This window comes from Vitis riparia, chromosome 12, assembly GCF_004353265.1.
Source record: "Vitis riparia cultivar Riparia Gloire de Montpellier isolate 1030 chromosome 12, EGFV_Vit.rip_1.0, whole genome shotgun sequence".
In the NCBI taxonomy this organism is placed as follows: Eukaryota; Viridiplantae; Streptophyta; class Magnoliopsida; order Vitales; family Vitaceae; genus Vitis; species Vitis riparia.
The window spans coordinates 12,239,976-12,259,006 of NC_048442.1; the positions used below are offsets into that span (position 1 = coordinate 12,239,976).

A 19,031-nucleotide genomic window follows, 5' to 3' on the forward strand; every position below is an offset into this window, starting at 1 on the left:
TGTTGTTTTCAGGTTGGAGAACACTAGGCAACCATGACATACACTCCATTGAACTTCCCTTCCCTTTCAAGCATGGGTATGCTTGTCTTCCAAGAAAATCCAACTCATTTTGAACTTCAAAACAATTTTGATTAGATTTTATTTTAAAATGAGCTTGATTTGTTTGGCTCTTTCATTATTGTCTTTTGTTGTTATTAGATCATGGTAAAACTCATTTTCTTTTTTATTGGGATTCAAAAAGAGGTCAAGATCAAACTTAATGTAAACTCTAAGTATACTTTGGAAGATGTATAACTTAAGTTGAAAAGTACTACTCAAATAGTCTAAAAAGGATTGATGAACTTGCACTAGGTAAATCTTATAAGCCGCTTGTTTTTCATCTCTTTGGAGATTTTCTATATCAAGACTTGGTATTACTCTCTCTCCCCCTTTCTTCTTATTATTTCCTTGTGTTTATCTAGTTTTCAATAAGTTACACTGTTTTAATGAGTAGATTAGTTGAGAATTTGAGCTAATATTTGATTATTTAATCCTTTAAATGGTTTGATAATTTCTAGCTTGGTTTTTAAAATTAAAAGATATTTTAAGTTGTAATTAAAGTAGCTAAAAGTTGAGGTATATCTTGATTATGAAGTTTTTTTGTTACATTTGCATGTGAATTGCATTAATTTACTTGTTAGGAGTGTTGGTGTATCCTATTAAGTGTGAAGATTTGTTATTTGAGGACATAGCCGGCCAGAGGCAAATCCCAATTTGTTTTGAGAGGAAAGCTCAATCATTCAGGTAAATAGGGTTTTATTAAAATAAAAGTGTATCCATTCTTGCATGTGATTTGGCTAGTTTATTGAAAGTAACAGAAGGAGAAAAACATCAATGGTAATCAATGGTAAAAAATTTCGATGAGAAAGAATCATTACGAGCAAACCATATCAACTTCTTAAAAACACCTATTCACACCCTCTCCCTTCTCTAGGTCAATTCATCATTGAAATTCATCCAAAAGAGCTATGGGAAACAAAACAGTCACATTTTTTTTTATTTTACTTTTATGCATAAAAGCTGTTTAATTGAACTTTCATAATACTAATATTACCCCCGAAAAATTATAATTTTAACTTCAGCTTCATCTTCTAGCCTCCACTTAAAGTAAAGAACAATAAACCATCACAAAGAAAATGCTTGCAATAATACAACATAAGATGCTAATTGTCAATAGAAGCAAGTGGCTCTAGTATTGAATTAGGCACATAACCAGAATAACAGGTAAAATCATTTTGTCAATGAACTTTAATAACTGCAAAAATAAATCTCTGCAATGAAGGTTGCACTAAAAATTGAAACTAATACCCAATCTAATAAAGCAACTACTACCACAGATCAGATAAAATCTTGAAGCCAATTTGATGATCTCAAATTTATTACATGAGTTCTTTACCATCCCTAAGCTTTAAAGGTTCGTATAGATACATGAGAAAAGTGAAAACAGAATGTCAGTCACCGACTCTTAGTTACATGCGTAAGCTTGTTGTCAAGTTCTTTACATGTTCAAACATAAAGACAAATGCATCTAATAAATGGTTGACATAATTAACATGAAGAGGTTAAGATGCAAATATGACTGACAGGTAAGCAAATAAAGATCTTGCCCAGGAGACTACAAAACAAATCTCAGCAATGACATCCAAAGCATGCGATTAAATCCGGCATCCATGCTGGGGCTTGTTGAAATGGAATTTATACATAACTATCTGCGACAACTCAAAATAGACATAATTCCATTGTATTTATGCCAAAGTCAAGGATTCCTTATTATTTTTTGTCAAGATCAGCTACATTTTTATCTGAACCAACAGCATTTTCTTCCAGACTAACCAGTTTCTCAGCCACTACCGGTGGACTGGTGATAGAACCTTGCATCTGTAAATAAAATTCAAAGAAATCAGTCATCATGGGAAAAAATGGTTGTCTAGCATAAAGAATGCAAATGTGACTGCTTACCATGTTTTGAGACTTCAGAGATAATGCATCATTGGGCACTATAGATGGGTCTGAAGGCCGGTGAAACAGTAAGTGTGCTATAGACCGATCAATTGGATTTGTATCAGTTTCCATATCCATAAACCCAGTGCACCTGAATCAATAAAAAGAAAATGAAAAATCAAATCATTTACAAAAAAAAAAAAAAAAACTGTAGAAAACTGAACTTCATACTCGACCAAAAAAAATAAAAAAATAAAAAAATTCTAATGCAGATTGAATTGGTTCTCAAGGGTTAGCAAAAAGAATGGAGTTCATATTGACACATATTCCACCTGCTACATCTTTAAATTTTTATTGTCTTTTAGAAAGTCAAAACTACTAAAATATTTTATAAACTCTAAAAATAATTGCCAATTTTGGAATTCCACATATGATAATTAATAAAATGCAAGATTAGTGATTTCTACAATTAAAACTTTTAACTCTTAGTAAAATGAGGGTAACACTACAATTAGTGCAAATCATGAAGCAACTTTCAAAGATTTATAGTGTGTGAACAATTATTGAGAGGAGAAAATATCACATATCTCTTAACCCTAATATTATTTTGGGAAAGTTATAATATGACCACAAAACGTCCTAATATTCATTCAGTACCCACAATTAAAGAAACCTTAAAAAGCTTGTCCTAAAGTTAAAGCATGCATCCCACAAATGCTAAACTTGCCAGAACATAATTAATGTAGTCATTAATAGAGATTTGATAGCAAGTTTGAATAGTCAAAGGTTTGCATGGGAAAAGTTTGTGATTAAATCAGAAGTCAAAAGATCGGTTTTTTTTTTTTAGTTTTACTAGACCATAGTAAATGAATATATAAAGGCTACTAAATGCATTTCGGAAACCATGAGAAAGTAGTTGAGGCTAGCATTATAAAAGGGAAGAACCTACTTATTAAAAGAATTTATTTTATAATTTTCAAGAAGAAATATACTATGTGATTATCCAGAACTTTCTAGATAAAGCTTATTATGCAAAGGGTTTTTCCTAGATTTTTCCTTAAGAAACCTTGGCTTTGAAGTTGTTTGGAGTAACATGGTTGTAGTCTACTTGGATAGTAGCTATAATAACTTCATTATAAAAGTTGATAACAGTAAGGTTAAAGCAATTAGAAGTTGGACTCATTTTGTAGACCCTTCATCAAGAATAAGAAAATAAAGAAATATACTCTCTAATGTATCTGTGTATTGTTTATACCTACGAGATACCAAATGAAATAGAATGATCTTAGAAGGGATATAATGAAATTCTTTGATTGGTTCTTCCCATAGGCATAGGAATGATCCATTTTATTTGTTTGACTAATAGGTCCAACAAATAATAAGAAATATAAAAAATTATAAATAATAAATAGTGTTTTTATTCGAAACGCCTCGTGATCTTCAACCAATTATGCGCTTCAATATAATTACCAGGAGTAAGTGATATATCTTGTTTCCAATACTCAGTGGCTTGTTATTTCATATTATACAATTGCTTTGTTTGTGGGATTCTTTTCCCACAAGAGGTAATGAAAAGAATTATAGAATGGATTGCTACCTATGCCTAGATTGCGGATAAATGGAAATTTTATTGACAAGACCTTTTCAATTGTAGCCAATATCTTATTACGGATAATTCCAACTACTTCAGGAGAAAACGAGGCATTTACCTATTACAGAGATGGTGCGATTTGACTTTTTTATTTACCTCTCTCTGTCTTAGGAGAAAGACACATGATTCAGGATAGAAAGAAAAGACACTATTGAACCCTCATTATATAAATGCTTCCTCAACAATTTCACCACCATAATTGCTCCTATAATTGATTCCATGAAGAAAGAGAGGTTTCAATGGTCAGAACAAGCTAAAGAAAGTTTTCAGAAGGTTAAAGAGATGCTCAGCTCAACCCCTGTATTCGTGCTGCCAGATTTTAAAAAGCTCTTTGAAGTAGACTGCGATGCTTTCAAAATTAGGATTGGAGCTGTTGTAAGTCAAGAAGGCAGACCTGTGTCATTCTAGAGCAAAATTGAATGACACAAGGAGATACAACACTTATGATAAAGAAATTTTATGCTATCATTCAGGCTCTTAAGCATTGGGAGCATTACTCGATGCATCAAGAATTTATTTTACATGTAGATCATAAAGCTTTATAGCATCTCAATAACCAACAAAAGTTAAGCAAGAGGCGTGCCCATTGGGTTTCTTACTTGCAACAATTCTCATTTGTGATGAAACACAAAGTTTGGAGCAAATAACAAAGTGGTAGATGCACTTAGTCAAAGAAGTTTGTTGTTATTTAGTATGTCTATTACCATTAAGGGTTTTGATTCCTTCAAATATCTTTACCCGGGTAACCTTTCTTTGGTTCAATTTGGAAAGATTGTACTAATGGGCAGCCAAGAAAGTATTTGTTACATGATGACTTCCTATTCAAAGGAAATAAAAAAAAGTTCCAGATTGCCCCTCAAGGGAAAAGATTATTCAAGACATGCATGATGGAGGCGTAGGTAGACATTTTAAGCAAGGTAAGACTATGCTATGATTGAACAAAAGTTCCTTTGGCCAAAAATGAGGAGGGATGTTTACAAACTTGTTAAACATGCAAGGAATCAAAAGGAAAAGTTTAAAATAGAGGTTTGTACACTTCCCTGCTAATTCTTGCAGTTCTAAGGGACTTTGTGGTGGGGCTGCTTAGCAGTTAATGAGAATGGATTCCATCTTTGAGGAGGTTGATAGATTTTTAAAAATAGCTTTTCTCTTTTGTTGCAAGAAGACTATGGATGCATCAAATATAGCAATTCTCTACTTTTGAGAGATTGTTCAATTGCATGGAGTTCCAAAATCAATCACATTAGATTGAGACTCCAAGTTTCTCTCTCATTTTTGGAGAACTTTATGGAAGAAGCTTGGAACTAGGTTGCAATCCGGTACTTCCTATCATCCTCAAATAGATGGACAAATTAAGGTTGTCAATCGAAGTTTGGGAGATTTATTGACGTGCTCAATTGGAGAAAATCTTAAGCATTGGGAAGCTTTGGTTGCACAAACCAAATTTGCCTGTAACTATGAAGAGAATCGAACCACAAGCAAAAGTCCTTTTGAAGTTATTTATGGGCAGCAACCAATGGATCTCTATGATTTAGCTCCATTACAAGAAATGGGAAGAGATAGCTTAAAGGGCGAAAATATAGCTAACTTAGTGAAAAAACTGCATGAAGAAATCAGATTGAAGATGGAGGAGTTGAATAAAAAGTAAAAAAAATATGCAGATTAGAAGAGGCATAGCCAAAGCTTTCAAGAAGGTGACATGGTGATGGTGCACCAATGCAAGGAAAGATTTCCAATTGGCGTTTATTCCCAACCTGCCATCTTATTTACAACCTCTCAATGCTATCCTTGTCCTTCCAGGATTAGATAAATGAGGTCCAGGTTACCTTAGTAGCTGCTGCTCCCATTTCTGCTATCATTCCTGCTTCATTCTGACCTATCCCAACAAGCCCATCTAAGAGCCTATTTTTCTACCAGCAATTCTCTTCTCCTGAACAGCCTTCTAATTTAATTGCAAAGACCGCTAGGCAGTCAACACAGCATGCAAAAGAAAGATGGGACCCCACTGAATCATCAGATAGATTGGGAAGAATGCTTATGCGGTTGATTTGCCAAAACATATGGGAATATATTCAACAGTCTACACTTCAAGTTTATATTTGCACACTCATGATAAAGTAAAAGAGCTCTCCAACAACACCAAACTTGAGGACGAGTTTCTTCTAAGAAGGAGAGAATGATACAGTCAATTAATAAAGAATTGATAGCAAGTTTGAATAGTCTAAGGTTATCATGGGAAAAGTTTTTATTAAATTAGAAGTCAAAAGGTCAGTTATTTTTTATTTTTTTAGTTTTACTAGAACTATAGTATACGAACACATAAAGGCTACTAATTGTATATTGGAAACCATCAAAAAGTAGTTGAGGCTAAAATTAAAGGAGAAGAACCTACTTATTGTAAGGATTTTTTTATGATTTCCTAGAAGAAATATACTAAGTGATTATCCAGAACTTTCTGGTTTCATCTCATTGCAAAGGATTTTTCCTTAAGAAATCTTGGCTCAGATAGTGTTTGGAGTAACTTGGATAGTAGCTACATAGCTTTTCAGTTTTCATCAATAATAAAAGGTTAAAGAAGCAGCAGCTTGGTTAGATATTTATACACTGTTTCTAATTTTCCAAAAACTATTCAACCTATGTAGCATGGAGCAACTAATTACTTAGCGCCCATCTACTGCAACATGGTTGAAACACACCAAATTTGGTTGTGCACTTGATTACCACAACCTTAATATCAATATACAACTTCATCAGCAATGGGCCACATGATTACTTTCTCTCCTTGGAATCACCACCAAAGCCTAAAATCAATTAACACTTTTCCTTCAAACCTAAGGAGTGAGGAAGACAACCCTATACGGACGATCACACCAGCAGCTGCAGATGTCAGGTGGTATTTCACACCACCACCTAGTGCATCTCTCTATTCTTGCTGGTGAAGTCTCGCTCTGGTGGAAAAACTTTTATAAGGGTTTCAAACACATGTTGAGGCAGTGGCAAAGTAGGCATTTAGTCTACTATTCCAGCAACTATAAGAACCTTGTTTAGTATTACAAATTCAGTTGGTCTCTTTTATGTTCATGTTATAAACTTGAGTTCTTCATTCATTCCTTAACAAACTATAATGGTATGATTATGAATCTTTTTGGCCAGCCCTTTTTAATAAGAAATATCAATCTATTTGCATCGAAAAGAAAAAAAAAATACATGGAGGATGAGTTATCACTTAAATAAAAAACAAAAGATGTGAAGAGCAACCTAAAGGATTATGTAAGAAAAGCCTATTAGGGATTCCGTTAGCGTAATATTAGGGATATCTATGTCTTCTTTGACATGGTATCAAAACAAGGTTTGCACCACCTCTAAAAACCTTACCTTAGTAGCCACAAACCTAAATCTTCTAGCCCATAGCACCCAAAACGATTAAATGCACCTTTATCCTGAGTTTTATATATTAATCTGCTCAGCACATCAATCACAATAGTAAAGAGAAAAGGATAAAGTGGACCACCCAATCCAATTTTTTTGAAGCCTACCTCATCTTCTTGTGCTGCCATAGACTAGAATTGAATAGCTAACCAAAGTCAAAACTCCCCTAATTCCCGATCATCTTCTCGACTGAAAACCTTTCCTACAAGAAACATGATCTGAAAATTCGCATTTCACATGATCATAATGTCAAAGGACAGCTTTGCTGTCCACACTTCTTTCCTTATTTTAGCCCACAATTGTTTCCTTATTTCTCCATTTATTATTCTGTACAATTAGCATATATTATTTGACAGATTATAGTTTACATATATAGGGCTAGAATCATGCGGGGATTTATTTACTTTTATTTGCTTTCCATGTATAGCATCTTTGTAAAGTCTATATATAATATACAAAACTCAAGGCCAAGGTATTCGGCCATTCACACAATATTTTGACATGGTATCAGAGCTTGTGTTTTGAACTTAGAGTTTAAACGCTTTCTAGTTTTTCTTTGGGTTTTCTCGGATTTAGTCCTAGGGGCTCTCGGATTTAGCCCTAAGGGCTCTCGGATTTAGCCCTAAGGGCTCTCGGATCTAGCCCTAGGGGCTCTCGGATCTAGCCCTAGCGGCTCTCGGATCTAGCCCTAGCGGCTCTCGGATTTAGCCCTAGCGGCTCTCGGATTTAGCCCTAGTGGCTCTCGGATTTAGCCCTAGCGGCTCTCGGACTCTAGCCCAGCTTTTGGGTTCTTTTTTCTTTTTTTTTTTGGTGGTTGTGACAACACATCTGTGGTGTGATCTTGGAGTTTTCTTTGGGTTTCTTCGCTTCTAGGCTCTTGGAGATCTTCGATTATTTGGAGGTTTGTTATCAGATTTAGGCTCTTTGACGATGTTTTTTTTGTTTCTTAGGCTATTTCTGTCTTCGTAATGTCTGGAGAATATTCTATTGTTCGTTTCAATGGCAAAAAAAACTATCTTCGTTGGGAGTTTTAGTTTAAGATGTTTGTGAAAAGTAAAAAGCAAGACAAAATCTCTAAGTCATCTATGGAATCTGAGTACCGGGCGATGTCTCTTGCTTATTCTAAAATCATTTGGCTTCGAGCTTTGCTTGCGGAGTTAGATTTTTCTGAGACCGATCCTACACCTCTATATGCCGATAATACAAGTGTTATTCAGATCACGGCCAATCTTGTCTATCATGAGCGCACAAAGCATATTGAAGTGGACTGTCACTCTATCCGTGCAGCCTTTGAAGCTCGTGTTATCACTCTTCCACATATTTCCACTGACTTACAAATTGCTAATATCTTCACCAAGGCTCTACCTCATCATCGATATTGCTTGCTAAGTAGCAAATTGATGCTTGTTGATCAACCTGCATCAATTTGAGGGGGGCTGTCAAAGGACAGCTTTGCTGTCCACACTTCTTTCCTTATTTTAGCCCACAATTGTTTCCTTATTTCTCCATTTATTATTCTGTACAGTTAGCATATATTATTTGACAGATTATAGTTTACATATATAGGGCTAGAATCATGCGGGGATTTATTTACTTTTATTTGCTTTCCATGTATAGCATCTTTGTAAAGTCTATATATAATATACAAAACTCAAGGCCAAGGTATTCGGCCATTCACACAATATTTTGACACATAACATTTTCAGAATCAATTTGAAAGATCATCACTTCTCCTGGTTGGACTTTTCATCTACCATTTTTTCTGGTTGCAATTACAATTGCATCCAAGATCAGTATCTCATCCACAAGCGCCCTGGAAGGGAAAATGTTCTCCTGTAAGACAAATCAAAAACATCATGGTAGCACCTTGAGAATAATCATGTGGAGGCTTGTTACCAAACTAATGTGCCTGAAATCTACAATCCTGTTTGTGGAGGCTTTCTTAGGAACCAATGCAATGAAAGTTCTATTATAGCTTTTACTGAAAACCAACCATTATGAAACATGTAGAATAATTTCAGAAAGTCCTCCTTCATAGTCAGCTGACATTTCTAAAAGAAACTGAATGAAAACTCATCAGGGCATGGAGCTTTATTCTTTTCCTTACTAGAAATAGTCTCATTTATTGCTTCCTCTTAAAAGTGTCACTCTTACTAGCCTGATCTTTCATAAGAAATTGAGGACTCATCAGGACTTGGTGCCTTATTCTTTTATACTAAAAGCAGTTTCCTTTATTACTTCATCTTAGAAAGGTCAATCTTACTTGCTTGCTCTTTCATCGGAAATGGGGGACAATCCAACCTTCAATCCTTTCCTGTTCCTCAACTGACCCGAAATAAAGGTGACCAAACAAACCGAAGAGCTCCTTGACATTGTTAACCTGATTATCCATAATTGACCAGTTCTAGAAATTAGTAACTTCTTTCCCCTACCATAGGCCACTTCATGGAAAAATTTAATGTTAAAGAGTCTCCTTAACTCACTCAACTCTAATCTATTGTCTCCAAAATACTTCTTTCTTCAACAAAATATCCTCTAGCTCCAATTTCTTAGTGGCTTTTAGAGTTTCCAATTCTTTACACAAACCAACTGTACTTTGCTAAGCATCCACATCAACAATATCCCCAAAAATGGACTCGCACTTTTTCTTCTTAGGTCTCAGATTGTAACTCTGTTCCAGACTTTCAGCTTGTTGTTAAGACACTGCAACTTTTACCTGAACCTTAGGCCTCCTAATCAATGATCCGGGATCCTTTCAGCCATTCATTAATTAATTTTTGTAAACGATGGGTGCATCCATGTCTATCTTGATGGAATAGTAGTCAGAGACTGGACAGAGAGATCCTTCTGAAGGCACTGGGAAGCAGGTTCTTTGTTATGAGAAAGACATGAATCAAGTCAACCACTTACAATGGTTGCCTATAAATTTGAGCAAGTGAAATTGGCATTCTTGGGAGGAGGATCAATGAGCAAATAATGCCTGATCACTCTGTTGAAGCCCCACATACTTGGGCCAGTTCTAGTTTCCCATGATTTCTTGACCCCACTTCTAACGACATTAAATTTGCTCCCTACACACTAAGTGGGATAAGTTAAACCAAATGGTCTTCCAATTCCACCCAAAAATCCTTCCAAGTTCTTAAAAAAAATTTCTTATAAATTGAAGAAATCAAGAGCCCCTTCTCCTTTTAAAGACAGACTAACTGCTATAAAAAAAAGGAACCAGCCACAGTTTACTAAATTGGGAAGGCCTTAAAATCTCAAATGATCAAAGTCCCCCATGCAGCTTCATATGCAGGTATGCCCATTCTCTATCTCTAGACGTCCCAACACTACTTTTTCCTGAAAAAGGAACCAAATGTAGACTCTATCTGCAAACAAAATCCCTAATGACTCAACTTTTTCCTTCTACAATCGTTGTGTTGTGCTTGATAATACCATCAAATGGATCGACTCTGGTGACTTCAAAGCAAAAATAGTGCTGTTACTAGTGAGAAATTTGGTGAAGAAAACCAAATGAGATGGATAGCCTTTGGTACAATTTCTGCAATAAAGCCAGGCGCACTAGAGAAACTTGCAGGAAAATTCATAGGAAGCCCAGTTTGGTTGAAATGAAAGTGATGGAAGAAGAAGTCAATCTAGTCAGAAACCTGCTCAAGCACATCTCATGAATTCAGAAGAGAATTCTTAATTAGAAAAGGGAAACAAGACAAAGAAAGACTCAACAAGATATAGACAAGCCCAAAAACTTCCTTGCACAGTTGGAGAAGCCCGGTGCCTCATGTTCTTTGGCCTAGGCAAGTGAATTTCTTGGACTCTTATCATCTCAAGGGGCCCTTCTATGGGTTCTAGGTCGTTGACTCAGGAGCCACAGAGGATACAACAAATTCCCCAGATTTTTTCAACATTTCAGTCCCTATCCAGTAAATCAGAAATTAAAATTGCAATGGAATGCTGGCTATTGCTGCAAGCTGGGGAACAGTCCCTTTAACCCATTCCATATCTCTAATATCTATTGCATGTTCCTAAAGTTCTTGTCCATTCATCAAATTACTAATGATCTAAATTTTTGTCATCTTCTTCCAACTCCTTGTCTCTTATGGGATTTCCCTATAGGGAGGACAATTGGTCATGCTAGGAGAAAAGGAGGGCTCTACTTAATAGCAATGATATTTTCACCCTTATTTCCTTTTTTTTAGGAAAATTCCATCCCAAGAAGAGATTTGGTTAAGGCACTTAAGATTAGGTCATCCTTTTCAATACATTATAAGGTGTTTGAGTATGCTAAGCATCATCATGTACCTTTTCCATTAAGCAATAAAAAGGTTTCTGTTCTTTTTACTTTGATTTATAATGATGTGTAGAGATATCCTCAAATTCTTAATATTTCAGGCTCAAGGTAGTTTTTCTCTTCTATTGATGATACCACAAGGGTCAAGTGAGTTTATCTCATGAAAAATAAGTTTTATGCCACTACCATTTTTGCACTCTTCGATAAAATGATTTGCATACAATTTCATGCTAGGAGAAGGGGATACCTCCAAAAAGAATAGATCCTACCCCCAATCTTCATACATTGATACACCCCAATAAATAAAGTGGCCGAGAGGAAAAACAGTCACTTAATAGAACAAGCAAGAGGCTTATTATTCCAAATACACATTCCTAAATCCCAGTGAGGAAAGACAGTGTGGTCTACAGCTCATCTCATCAATCGACTGCCTTCATCAGATCTTGACTATAAGAATCCTATTAGTCTTCTATCACAGTTTTTTCCTCATTTTGTTAGGTTTGGTAACCCGTCTCTTAAGTAGAAACTCAAACAAGAAAACTGTGAGTTAACCAAAGCTGTGATACCATGTTAAGAAAACAATTTGACGCAAAAGCTTAAGGTATTACATCATGGGTTGACAATATGGCTAACGGTAATAGGAGCAGTGCAGGTCAGGCATTCTGGAAAAACTGGAATCCCTAGTTCTTTCCAAGCAAAATCTATTGACATTGCCTCAATTCAAGATTGGACTAAGGAAGATTATGCCTATTTAGCACATCCTAATCTTACCAGGACCTGAACTTAGGATTAGGCAAAATTTTCAAACCAACCAGTGAATTTGTTGTGTCAGTATAATAAACAGGGTTTAGGTCAGAAAAGGTGGGGCAATTCCAGCACTTTTTTGCCATGTTCAGAACTTACCAGGAGTTAGGAAATGACAGTTTGTCAAAGCCAAATTTCTCCAGGCCAGACTGGGTTGGCCAAACAAGCCAGCAAAAGAATTGCCAGCTATAGCATTGTGTTACACTTGAAGCACTTCTAGACTATTGCTAGACCTATGCATTTTCTTAACGTGAAAAAACAAAAAGTAAAAAACTGTTAGAAGTAACATCTAAGTAAATATCAACAAATTAATAGTGAGTACATCATCAGTAAAAACCAAGCAGTGAATACATACTTATTTGGCTCTGCAGCCATCAATAGTCCACCTGTATCCCCATCATCTCTGCTGCTACTATTCAGACTTCCACAATTATGCCTTTGTTCAGCACTTCTGGCCAAGCGATACAGGCTATCCCTTATGCAAAGTTTTGTCCTAATATCCAACTGGAAACTTTCATGATCAGCTCATTAATTCAAAATATAGAGCATAATCGAAGCACATAACAAACAACACAGTACTAGTAAACATGCAATGCTTTAATTGATACAAACACAAACCAAACCCAGCACCTCCACCCCAAACACACACACACACCCAAAAAGAAAAAGGAAAACTGCCTAGTCCTTGTTCATGTTTTCCAATCACCATATTCACCTCCAGCCCGCAACACACACACACAGAGAACCAAAGAATTCTTCCTTGATTGGACACAAGGAATAGAAAGTGCTACTGCATAGTTGGGCCCGAACATTATATCATACATAATTCGCACCCAAGCACAAGTGAGAAATGCATTATATATGTGTGTGTGTGTGTGTTCTCTTGTTTTCCAATCACCAGATTCACCTCCAGCCCACAGCGCGCACACACACACGGAACCAAAGAAGTCTTCCTTGATCGGACACAAGGAATAGGAAGTGCTACTACTTATTTGGGCCTGAACATTATATCATACATAGTTTGCACCCAAGCACAAGTGAGAAATGCATTATGTGTGTGTGTGTGTGTGTGTGTGTTTCTTTCTAGCAATGTTCAGGCCCAACCATGCAGTAGCACTTCCTATTCCTTGTGTCTGATCAAGGAAGAATTCTTGTGTGTGTGTGTGTGTGTGTGTGTGAAGGAAGAACTATGTATGATATAATGTTCAGGCCTAACTACACAGCAGCACTTTCTATTCCTTGTGTCCAATCAAGGAAGAATTCATTGGTTCCATTCACACTGTATTGTGATAAGACTAGTTTACTCTCCATGCTCAAGCAGGATTAATGGTCTAATTCAAAGCAACCATGCATTCCATAAACATTGTATCTCTGGTGGTGCTCGTGAAACGTTATGACATGCATAAGTTTTGAAAAATATAATGCATAACACAACTAGAAAATGTATCTCAACATACATTCTTACAAATACATGCACATGCTTATGGATTCTTTCTGTATAACTGTAATTTCAGAAGTAGCTAAATTCAAATTACATAGTAACAATTCTTAAAATCGTATACCTGTTCCGTGACATTTTGAAGTTGGCGGAAACTAGTTGCTTCTAGTGAAATTTCTTCCAACATAGAGCTCATACAAGAGTTGTCCTGTACATTTGAAGAATCCATTTCCATTGGAATACTTATGCTACCTCCTTCTACTTCACTATGACCTTCAACTTCATTTTCAGAATGATTGAGTTGCTTCTGCACTGAAATTGGATCATAGCATGCAGCTTGAACCACTAAGTCCTTGTGCTTTGAACTGATAGTGAAAGAGGTTTGAAAACCTTGTTTTCGATACAGCTTCTCTCTCTTCTCATCCACTTTCATAGCAGGAGCCTCAAATGAAGCATCATGAGAGCTCTCCATGGACTGTATATTTGATGCATAAGAAGACTCCTTAGGAGAAAAGGGTGAGTGACCATTGTTTTCAGATTTGACACAGGATGGAGTTGGACTGACTGGAAATTGATCAGAAGGGTGAATGTAGTTAGAATGAGTATAAGGGATGTGTGAATAGCACAAGGAATCAGATCCAACACTTTGTTCCTGTCTTCGAATGCCTGAGGTGGCAAGAACTTGGCAGGATGAGTCCCCAAATGGAAGCTTTACATCAGCAAATTGCTTGGGGTTGGGAAAATGATGAAAACCACCTCCATTTTCTGTGAATCTATCTTTTCTTTTTCCCTCTGATAGATTCTGATGCTTTGACTGCTTCTTGTGCAAATAAACCTGTCATGTCAAAGTGTACATAGTTATAGAAGTGAAGGTATGGTAACATAGAGAAAAATGCACATCTAATTGATGATTTCCAAAGATATCCAGAAAATCAAAGGAGAGAGTCTCAATTGTAAAAACTCTAATACACCACCAAGACAGACTATACCAAAGAACATATATATACATATAAATTGAAGAATAAACCAAGTTCATCATTACCCATCTTGGGGGGATAGTCTTCACTGGTGATATGAAGAACCATCAAAAGTGAATTGCTAAGAATAAAACATGTCCATTACAATTCATTTTTAGAGAAAAGAAGGCCTGCCAAAAACAGAGAGTTAATACCAACAAATGCCGTAAGTCCAAATGCAATCATATGTAGACTCACAATAAAATGTGGTTTGATTGTTGTCCAAAATGCTTACAGCATAACATTTACATCCAATAAAACTAACTGGGGAAGTCCTTTAAAATTAACAACTTAGGAGGGAAATAAATTCTCATGGATTACAAATAAATTCTTCTAACATAGCATCCCACTGATCATTACTCAACTTGATGATGGATGACTTTCAGCACCATTATTCAAACTACTTGGCAGTAAAAACCTAACAAATTTTTAACACAAATACAATTTTTCTTAAACAAAAAAAAAAAATTAAGAAAAAACTGGAAATTGGAGAAATTCCTGCATCAAACAAACTGTAAATATAAGTGGTAATTTGATGAAATTATTTTTACTTACATGTTCCTTGGATGTGAAATCATCCTTACTTTCAGTTACCGTCTCTGACCCATCCATGAAAGATAAATGACTAAGAACATCTGGCTTATTAGATTCAGATATTTGAGGACTTGGCTTGTAACCAATGGATACGTTCTTCTTGATTGACTCAGAAATTGAAGGACTTGCATCATTTGGCCTAGAAGCTTCATTCTGTTCTGATGCACTTTTTAACACACTTGACTCAGGAGGAGGAAACTTAAAGCCCAACTTCATTGCATCTTCAGATTCTTCATTAGTATGCGAAGACGAAAACCAGCTCAACTCTTCTTCATTACTAGCACTCCCTAGCCCAAATGTTGAGTCGCAACTTCTGCAAGATTGGGAAAAAAAAAATATAATACACACACATATCTAATAGATGGGTCTGAGGATATATGAAAGCACAATGTACCAGAGATATATTCTTAGACAATAAGGTTCAATAATCAGAAGGAAAGAAAGAAAATTCCAATGAAGTGAAGCAAGGAATACCTAAACATCCGGTCAACATCCTCAAAGTTTCCTATGTCAGGCCACCCACAATATAAAAGATCACTGCATTCTTTCTCATCCCGGGCATTATCAAAAAAGCTGAGATCATTGTCTGCTTGAGAAATGTGACTGAGCGGATAACGATACAGATTATTGTCAACTGCAACACATCTATCACCAAGAATAGGATCATTTGCACAGAACTCATTATCAATGGACTCTATATTGCTACTTTTGAAGCAACGAGTAGACATCATAGTATCATCAGATGACAAAGTTGTCGTTTCTTTAATTGAGTCACTATCACATGAAGCAGGAAATACACCATCAGGTGTGCAAGACCATGAACCCTTTTCCAACATTTTATCCCTTTTGTGTTTCAGAGTTGGTAAATTTGTCTCCTTTCCCTGTCTAAAATATTTAGTAGCATTCCTGTCATCAGCATTATTATTGACACCAATTACTTCACATCGCGGTCTTTTGCAGTTATCACCCCGAACTGGACATTCGTTCCCATGTTCACCACCAGGATGAGGCACTATATGATCATCACTCTCAGCAAAATCATCCCACACAATATCTTCCAGCTGTAATACCACTAAAACAATTCAGCCATAATGCAATTCCAAAATCATCTAACAAATTAACAAAGAAATAAAAAGAAAATATTACAAGTAGAAAATGTTCAATATAACAAAGCAATGGTAATATCATAAGCATAATAAACATTGAGGATTGCATCCACCACCTCACAAACTAAACAGACAAATCATATGGACACTACAACCTGCTAGAAAGAAGAGAAATTGATGAATATTAGTTATTTTTGGAATCCCAAAGACTAAAGGAGTTGCCATCCAGAAATCCCAACAACCAGTTTTTCAGAGTATTAGAAACTTCTAGCCTTTAAACTGTGTTATCATCTACCTATGGATGCAGTTTAAGAGAAGAAGGAAAAATTCTTACTATTTTCATAAAGAAAAATAGGAATATAGATGTCTATTTACATATAACTATGTGCTGAATTCTAGCTACAAAATAAGAACTAACAAACTCTACAACTAACTTCCTATCAACTAGGAACAACATTTTTCAAAATACAACAAAATAAAATTGAATTATCCTAACTATTTCAGCCCTAAAGTAGAAGAAACTCTTAAATATCTGAAATCTTCAACACTCCCGCTCAAGTTGATTCAAGGACATCTATCATTCCCAACTTGTTAATTAAGCAATTAAACATCCTTTTATGAAGTCCCTTAGTTAGAACATTTGCTAATTGTTCTTCAATAAGGTACATAAGGCATGCAAATTAGTCCAACTTCCAACTTCTCCTTGATGAAGTGACAATTCACTTCAACATGCTTGTTTTATCATGTTGAACTAGATTATGAGCAATGTTAATGGTTGCCTTGTTATCATAGTAAAGCTTCATTGGCTTCTTACTAGGAATTCTTAGATCTTCAAACAGTTTCTTCAACCAAAGAAGTTCACAAATACCATGAGCAACTACTCTGAATTCAGCTTCAGCACTACTTGTAACAACAACTGATTCTTGCTCCCCCACGTCACTAGGTTTGCTCCTACAAAAGGACAATAACTGGAAACAAATCTCCTATCCATTATGCTCTCAGCCCAATTAGCATTAATGTAGGCTTCAATCTGAAGGCTATTATTGCTTCTAAACATTAAGCCTTTTCTTATACTCCCTTCTAAATGTTCTTTGTCAACATACAATCTCTTTTAGTAACCCTAATTTGCAAGTAGGATCAATTGGAGTCTCGACTGTTTTACAACCTAGAAATCCAGTTTTTTTGAGCAAATCCAATGTATACTTCCTTTGGAACATAGAAATACTTTCCTTTGAACTAGCAAACTCCATTCCAAAGAAGAGCCTCAAGGTTTTGGATCCATAATCTCAAACTCTTCAGCTAGAAAATTCTTCAATCTCTCCAATTTAGATAGATTATATACAGTAAAGATGTATAATCCATGTACACTATTAGTGTAGCAAGCTTGCCATCACTAGAATGTTTGTAGAAGAAAAGCCCGCCATGGGAACCTAGTCGATCAGGGTTATTGCTAGAAGGTGTGATCCCAATAAGAGGCACATGGTCTTAGGTTTGAATCTTGCCACTAATGACACCCCGATTTACCCGATGCTGGTTGTTGTGGGCTTGGTCAACACCCAAAGGTTTGGGTCCCCATGGAGAGTTCTAAGAGTTTAGTCATGGAAGGTTCCTCGCTTATCAAAAAATACAAAACAAAACAAAGTATATCAAAACGAAAAAAAAAAAAAAAAAAAATGATTGTAGAAGAAAGTAAGACCTACCTAGCTTTGTCAATATCCACGACTTCTAATGGACTTAGCAAATCTATCAAACTAATCACTTGGTGATTGTTTCAATCTATAATGTGATTTTTTCAGCCTACACACTTCCAAATCTTCTTTCAAAACCTGGAGGCAAGGCTACATAAACTTCTTCCTCTCATTCACCATTTAGAAAACCATTCTTGTCATTTAATTGCTGTAAAGACCAGTTCAAATTGGTTGTAAGGGACAAGAGAACTCTTATTGTATTTAGTTTTACAACTGATGCAAAAGTCTCTTGGTAGTCAATCCCATAGGACTATGTGAAGCCTTTCACAACCAGCCTTGCTTTACACCTTTCAATAGATCCATCTGCATTGTATTGCATAATAAATATCCATTTATAGCCCACAAGTTTCTTCCCTCTTGGTGCATCCACAGGTTGTCATGTCCCATTATTCTCACGTGCCCTCATTTCTTCCAAAACAGCTTGCCTCCACTCTTTTATAGCCAAAGCCTTTAGTATGTCCTTTGGAATTTCAACATTACAAAGATTAGTAGTAAAGGCCCTCAAAGTGGGAGATGGTATATGATATGAAACATGTTGAGCAATAGGATGTTTAGTACAAACCTTAGTATCTTTGCTAATAGTAATTGGAACATTTAGAGCATCAATAGAGGTATTATCTACACTAGAATTATCTAAGGACAAAGATTTAGCAGCTGGAATAACAAATGGAAGAGATTTAGGAGTTAGAATACTTGTTTCTTCCAAGGTACATACACTTAGATATGATGTTCTGTGAATTGTAGGAGGTCGATTTTCCATACCTTGATCCTTCTTCCTCCTTAAGTAGACACAAAGTTGGATGCGAGGTTGTTCGAGTAGTGTTTCTCCCCCTAAATTTGAATTTAGTGTAGGCACAAGTGATTCAAGTTCTGTTTCTCCCACTAAATTTGAATTTAGTATGAACAAAAGTAACGAACCTGAGATTTTTCAAAAAGAATCTTCTCTGGTGATTGTCTCCCCTTGAAGAGACTTT

The 19,031-nt window shown here is 35.8% G+C and overlaps 1 protein-coding gene across 3 annotated transcripts in view; it reads right to left on the minus strand.

Annotated features, from left to right (window-relative positions):
• Positions 1-1,377: 1,377 nt before the first annotated feature.
• Positions 1,378-19,031, minus strand: part of LOC117926966 (protein LNK1) — a 34,773-nt gene continuing 17,119 nt past the window's right edge. For 2 of the 3 annotated variants that reach the window (XM_034846310.1, XM_034846309.1), the window contains 6 exons: positions 15,678-16,264; positions 15,165-15,516; positions 13,718-14,428; positions 12,511-12,659; positions 1,999-2,131; positions 1,378-1,917 (listed from right to left, as the gene is read on the minus strand). In XM_034846310.1, the coding sequence (XP_034702201.1) occupies positions 1,810-1,917; positions 1,999-2,131; positions 12,511-12,659; positions 13,718-14,428; positions 15,165-15,516; positions 15,678-16,264 (2,040 nt within the window). In that variant the 3' untranslated portion in view covers positions 1,378-1,809. Of the gene's footprint in view, positions 1,918-1,998; positions 2,132-8,784; positions 8,894-12,510; positions 12,660-13,717; positions 14,429-15,164; positions 15,517-15,677; positions 16,265-19,031 lie in introns of those variants that run through there. The other variant, XM_034846311.1, reaches the window with a different exon arrangement.